Source organism: Coturnix japonica, chromosome 14 (assembly GCF_001577835.2).
Source record: "Coturnix japonica isolate 7356 chromosome 14, Coturnix japonica 2.1, whole genome shotgun sequence".
NCBI classification, from domain to species: Eukaryota; Metazoa; Chordata; class Aves; order Galliformes; family Phasianidae; genus Coturnix; species Coturnix japonica.
In genome coordinates this window covers 7,323,817-7,330,591 of record NC_029529.1, presented here as the reverse complement: position 1 = coordinate 7,330,591, position 6,775 = coordinate 7,323,817, and the positions used below count along the sequence as shown (strand labels likewise).

General features: G+C 48.2%; 1 protein-coding gene across 1 annotated transcript in view; it reads right to left on the bottom strand.

Moving 5' to 3' along the window:
- The window catches only part of BMERB1 (bMERB domain containing 1), a 35,611-nt gene extending 32,258 nt beyond the window's left edge, over window positions 1-3,353 (bottom strand). The window contains exon 1 of the mRNA XM_015876832.2: window positions 2,852-3,353. Coding sequence (XP_015732318.2) covers window positions 2,852-3,338 — 487 coding nt within the window. The 5' untranslated portion in view covers window positions 3,339-3,353. The remainder of the gene's footprint in view (window positions 1-2,851) is intronic.
- Between the last annotated feature and the right edge of the window lie 3,422 nt (window positions 3,354-6,775).

Sequence of the window (6,775 nt, the reverse complement as noted above, 5' to 3'; positions counted from 1 at the left end):
GGTATGTGGTGAGCAGTCATTTTTAATAACATTCTGTTTTATATATGAAATGAAAAGCTCCAGTGTTTTGTTGAAGAGAAAACTTTAAACAATGGTTCTTTTTTTTTATATGGATGCCTACTGGAGATCTCTACAGTTGGGTTGTAAGGGCACCAGACCTTCAGCAACCATCAGTCAGCACAGCTCCTCTGATAATCTGTGCAGGAGAAGTGTGCATGGTATTACACTTAATAGCTAAGAAGTAACTTATCTTTGTGAAAGCCAATAGCCAACAATGCTTTCTATACCACAGGCAGAGAACAGGCTGCCCAGTGATGTGGTGGAAACCCTGTCCCTAGAGACATACATTCAAGGCCCAGCTGGAGCAGGCTCTGAGCAGCTTGATCTAGCTGTGGATGTCCCTGTACAATGCAGGAGAGCTGGACTAGATGATCTTTACAGGTCCCCTCCAACTGTAAGGATTCTATGATTCTGTATTAGCAGAGTTCCCTTTTCATTTAACAAACTGAGTATAAACTAACAACTACCTAAACTTGACATAATCAAGATGTTTGTTCCCTTATGATATGACTGTGCTCACATATAAAAGTACCAGCCAGGAAACAGCATCACACTGTGTAGAACATAGTACAGATGCATAACAAGTGCTGCCTTCAGAAAGATTCTGATTTAAGACACAACAAATCAGCTGAGAAGCAAAGGGCAAACACGTATGGACTAAAGGCCTTCTGCTCCTGTTAATACAACTACTTAGCATTCCATATTTAAAACAATATGCAAACACCAAAGGCTAATTGATGACATTAGTGAAAAAGGGCATGATGCCTCTTTGGTTTCTTTCCAGACCTTCTGGAGATTCCTGTCATCTTGCCATGTAATTTAGAACCAATGCTGTAAGGAAATAATAATACAAATAGTAATATCTGTTTATCTTTAATCAATAAAGAAGTCAATATTAGTATTAAAGCAGGAAAGAGACACAGCCATCATAAACAACACTTCTACAGCATTTTAATAAAGTCAAAACCAACGAGCAAACAGAGCAATTAACCAAGTTGCAAAGTCCTGGTATTAAAAAAACAAAACAGTTCTGCTTTCCAAAGAACAGACCATGGCCTCTGGATTGCTTCTTATTCTATATCTGCATTGTTAGACACGTACTGAAATATTCTCATTGAACTGAATTTCATGTGTTGAAGGGCAGCGCAGCAGTGGAGCTGGGTGCAGACACCTGGAAACTTGGTTCTAGTCCTGCCAACAGCCCACCCTGGTACCAGGTCAAGCTGTGATTTTGGGTGGAAGCTCAGTGCTGAGCACACGTTTTTGAGCAGATCGGTTCTCCCACTCAGCCTCCGCACTCCCCTCTGCCAAACAGATGATCTTTTTGTCCAAAGCTTGCAAAATGTAACCCTTCTGTTACCTCCAGGTGCCAGTTTTTATTATGACAAGTGCTCTGCTTGTGATCTGACAGCAGTTGCAACAGATGCATATGAGAACAAGAAAGAAGTCTGTATGTCAGAGGACCCGCAGAACTGTTGTACACATCCTAGTCAATCAGCTCAGGCAGTAGAGACTTTACTCTTCAATTCCATTTTAGAAAGCGTGGATTTATTCAGTCCTGAACCTCTGCCAGGCACTGCAACAAAACCAACACTGCAGCTGAAGCACTGGAGAGGGAGAGTTACACCTCTGCCACCAGCATATGGCCAGCAGTAATCTATTCATGAAAAACTGAAGGTAAAGCACAATTCCAGAACAAAGCAACATCTGAAAACTTTGAGCACAGTGGAAGTGTTGGCAAAAATCTGCTACCACAGTGCTGCAAAGCTCCAGGATGTTAAGAGGCTTCCAGGCAAGTCTTTATGATGAACATTGGATGGATGGTGAGTTCAAGAACATCAGCAACCCCAGCAGCAGCCAAGACTAAGACATCAGCACATACACTCAGAGCTTTTTGTTCCAGTGGCCTAATTAAGCACATTCTGAAGCTTAGACAATATTTTTCTTCATGGCAGCTCACAGCTTTTTGCAACTTTTATCAAGATTTCTTGCCTCGGTGGTTAACTTGAGGATTAGAGGGGGCTTAAGGGCTTACTGGGTTGTAAAGGAGATAATTTTGTCAATAAGAGAATAGCCCTTGGGACCTCAGGGCAGACAAGGTCCTGGTGAGATCTTGAATTGACAGCTGTTCATCTTTTTAGTTTGTCTTTCCATCGTGGCTTTGGGAATGTTACATCAATGGTTGCTTTCTGGATTGCAGTTTCAAGAAAGCTGCTCCACTGCAGAACATTTGTTGAGCTCATAAACACAGCTCAGTCACTGAAAAAGTGTACAAAGTCCTTTACTGCTGCACCTTTTGCCAGAGATAATCAAAGGGATTAATGTGGTTGTCACTTGTGCCTTTAAACGTGAAGCACGTTAAAGATCGCTGGCATTTATGAAAAGCCATATATGAAATCCCACTTGATGAGGGAGAGCTGAGGTCCAACTCACTCTTCCTCGGGCATCGCTCTGCAGAGTGCACAGCCCACCTCGCAAGGAGGCACTCAAGTGCCCGGAGCCGCACCAGCACCGCACCGACACGGCTCTGCTTTCCTGCCCCTCGACACAGGAGCGCTCTTTTGTCTCCGGCAGCCCACGGGCTCGAGCCTCAGAGGGCACAGCCGTCACACGGACCTCCCGAGCAACGCGGCGGCTTCTCCCTGCTAACCAAGGAGCGCACCCAGCATCTAACCAGGACCGGGCGGCATCACGGGGCCGGCCCGCACCGCACAGTCTCGCACCGCATCTGGCCCCCGCCGCCCAGGGCTGCCCCAGTCAGCGGGACCCCCACCCGCGCCCCCACACTCACTTCTCCCCAGCGCCTCCGCCTTCCACTCCGTCTCCTCCACTGCCCCGTAGCGCCTCATGGGTCTCTCGGCCTCCGCGCTGGCCGAGATGGATCTCCGCAGCTCCATGGCCGGACCGGGCGGCGCGGGGCTCCGCTCCTCCTTCACTCCATGCCGGCGGGGCTGCGGCCCGGCCACCTCGGGGACGGTGCGGGGCTGCGGCTCCTCCGTGCGGAGCGGGTGCCCGCAGGCGGGGCGAGGATGGGGCGCTGCGCACATGCTCAGTGCGGGGCTGGGCGGGGGGAGGCCGGGGAACAAAGCGAGCGGAGCCCCGCGGCCGCCCTCGGCGTCAGGCTGCGCGTTGCGGTTCTCTAACAGGCTCCCCGGGTCGGGTCCGTTCCCCTGGCGTGCTCGGGCAGCCCGATGCTGCACAGCGCTGCTGCCGTGCGGGTGTTGGCGCAGCCCCGCATCTGCCGTGCGCGCCAGCCGGAGCACGGGAGGACCGTTCATGCGGCCAGCGCAGCGCCGAGCGCATCGTCGGGCCTGGGCGGCTCAGCAGTACGGGGCAGCTCCACGGCCACGGCTGGTTTTGCAGCCGAGCACATCTCAGGTGGCTGTGCACGCATCTGTTGGCTTTCATGACGGTCCCGCACCGAACGGCCTAACGCTCATTGCAGCATCCTGGTACCTGAAGCAGGACAGCGCCCAAACAAGTGATGTGATTCTGGATTCCTCACATGTGTTTTCCATAAACATGCAACTTTGCCATTTATACAAATTTCAGGGATCAGAAGGGAAGGAAATGACTATGCTAGAAGCGCAAGTAGGGTGATAATAATAATTATTTCCTTCTATTGTGGGGAGGTTTTGTGGATAAAGCCCCTTGAACAGCATTTTACAGTTTGCATTACCTTTCCTAGTGAAATCCCATCGCACTCCATTGTGCACGGTATCATTCTGATGCAGATGATGAAGTTGGGGAGGTTGCCCAGTGCCCCACAGCAGAACTTGCCCAAGCTATGAGCAGTGAGGGGTGGATAATGCTGAATGCTCATGGGGTGTGTGAAAGAAAGCTTGCATCGCATGACTTTACCTGGAACCTTTGCCTTCCCCTTCAACTCTCAGCGCTACAAAAGTGCTACAGTGACATTTAGTGATGCTGTTACTAATTGGACTGACGCACATTGCTGCTATACTCATAAACAGTATTGTTTGGGAGTTCTTTACATGTTGGAGGAGAGAAAACCTCCACATCAGTTCTAGAACAGTAACACTGAAATTTTAAAATTTTTTTTAATTTTTTTTTTTTCTCAAGAACTGAAATTGTTACCTAATTCAGTTGGACTACCAGAAGGCTGCAAGGAGGCCTCCCTGGAGCCTTCTCTAAGCTTAACTAGTCCAACTCTTCCAGCCTTTCTTTGTAAAAGAGGTACTCCAGCCCTTCCATCACCTTTGTGGCCCTCCTCTGGTCCAACTACAAAACTCTACATCTTTCCTGAGTTGGGAGCCCCAGACCTGGATGTAGTACTGCAGGTGGGGCCACACAAGGGCAGATTAGAGGAGGACAACCACCTCCCTTGCTCTCCTGGCCACCCCCCTGCTGACGCAGCCCACAATACTGATTGTCTCCTGGGCAGCAAGAGCACACCGCTTGCTCATGTCTGGCCTTCAGTCCACCCAGAGGAGCTTGTGGGTGCCCCATCCCTGGAGGTGTTCAAAGGCAGGTTGGATGGGGCGCTGGGCAGCCTGAGCTGGTGTGGGGGCAGGTCTGCCTACAACAGGAGGTTGGAACTGGATGTTTTTTAAGATCTCTTCCAACCTAAGTCTATGATTCTATGATTCCATGATTTTGGAAGGTCCTCTGAGTGCTGTGATTTCTCCTCATTTTCTCACTGTGATCCTCAGGGATTTGCAGTGATATGAGCACCAGACATGGTGGAGGAGCTCCCATGGACTGCACAACGCTTCGTGCTCACTGGCTTTGGCCTTTAGAGACAGAGCCCAAACAAAGCTGTGAGTCAAGCAGGAAAGCTGGTGGCAGCATGCTGCACAGCTGATTTTGGGTGACAGTACAGCTGCTTGCTGGGGTGGGCTGGACTGAGTCACTTGTAGAAGTGAGGAATACAAGTGTGGGAGGAAGAGCCCATCTGGGATCTGGGTGAGAATTGGACAAAGGAAAAAAGGCTGAACAGAGAGAAGGGCCAAGTTTGGGTGGATCTGAGGCCTAATTAGCTTCAATCCATTCCTTCAGTGTTTTAGATCATTATAATCCAAGTGCTTTGTTTAGGAGATGGAGGAATGATCCTAGAGATAATTGGATATTTGAAGCTCTGCATTTGTTATTATGGGTGAAAACCACTGATTAGCAAATGGGATGCACAGAGTTTCCTTACATAAAACAAAGAATGTATAAAGTGATTTATGGTAACTGGAACGTTTTCATCTGCCCATAGTCACAGAATCCAGAGAAGGCCCAGACCTACATGTGTGAGCAGCTATGTGGAAGCAGTCCCACTGAGTCCATTTGCACAGAGGTTTTTGCAAGACCAGAGCCTAAGTACAACCAATTATTTTGCTAATGTTCTATAATTAGTATTTTCACTGTCACAACCTTGGAGCATTTTCACTGCTGCATTTGCAAATGGAATTCAAGTTCTCCCCTACTGATGGAGCTTGCAGTGTGCCCAGCAGTACTCATGCATTTCTCCAGTTGCAAAAGATGGTGTTCTTCTGCTGAAATCGCTTCTAAGGAAGAAAACATAAATTTCAGATCTCTTCTCATTGCTCAGTAGGTAATGCCTGGTAGAAAAACTGAGGTACTCTTTGCTCTGGCGGTCATTTCCCCTGACTGCTTCTGTCTCCTTCCCATTTCTCAATTTTAAGTCCTGCCACTGGGAGCTGTGGCTGGTCAGCAGCAGTTGGCAAACCCATTCTCCTGTCTACTGCTTGTCTGGCCTCCACTATGCATCACCGATGCCCCACGCAGACACAACACTATAAATAATCGGCACACTTTACTTGGGCAGAATTCTTAATGGCAGCATGACTTGTAAATCCAGTGGGGAAAAAAACTCTTTCTTTGCTTTCATGGAGCTTTTCAGGCACCTGAGATTACTCAGTCTGAAGTTCTCAGATCTCTCTTGCCTTTATGGGCACATCTAATTCTCCAGAGGGTACTCAAGAGCTGCTATGAGAATCTGGGGTGTGCAAGTAAAGGAGGAAGTCAGCATCAATGTTCTTTGTCAGACAGGACCGTCATTCTAACACAAAAGTAACTTTAAATGTTAAAATTCTGCCCAGGGTTTTCATTTCTTTCTCATTGCAATAAAAACCTGCAACTCAGCTGATGAAACAAACTGAAATTAAGTGGATTATGCACAGTGATTTCATTTTGTAGGCATAAATACCCAGATCCGTGATTACTAGGACAGAAGTGTGGGACTTCTGTGAATCTGTGCTATACTGAGACTTGTTTAAGAACTTCTCTGTGTTGGAGGAGTTACCAAAATTCCATGGTATTTGGTGTCATAGTTTATCTTGCTTCCCTGTGAAAATACCTCCTCTTCAATCTTCATCCCTCAGCTCTTGGATTCTCTTAGTTCCAAGTCCTTGGCAGTTCCCCAGTTAGTCCTGGTACACAGTGCAGCCTCTGACCCTTCGTCCCACAGCCTGTGTCAGCAACGTGTAGGAGCTCCAGGCTGTCACCTACACACATTCACATTGCTATGTTGCAGCCCCTGCATCACCTCCAGATACCACTTGTCAGGCATATGCATGGCATGAAAATGCCCTGGTGAAAAGCTGTGGGCCCTGCAGTGAATATTACCTATTTGAAATTGAGCCAAAACAGAACTCTTTCATGAACACAGCTGTGGCCTGTGGCATGGGTACAGATGAGTGTCATAACCCAGCACAAGAGCTGTCTGAGGCTGCTGCAGCCAAAATCA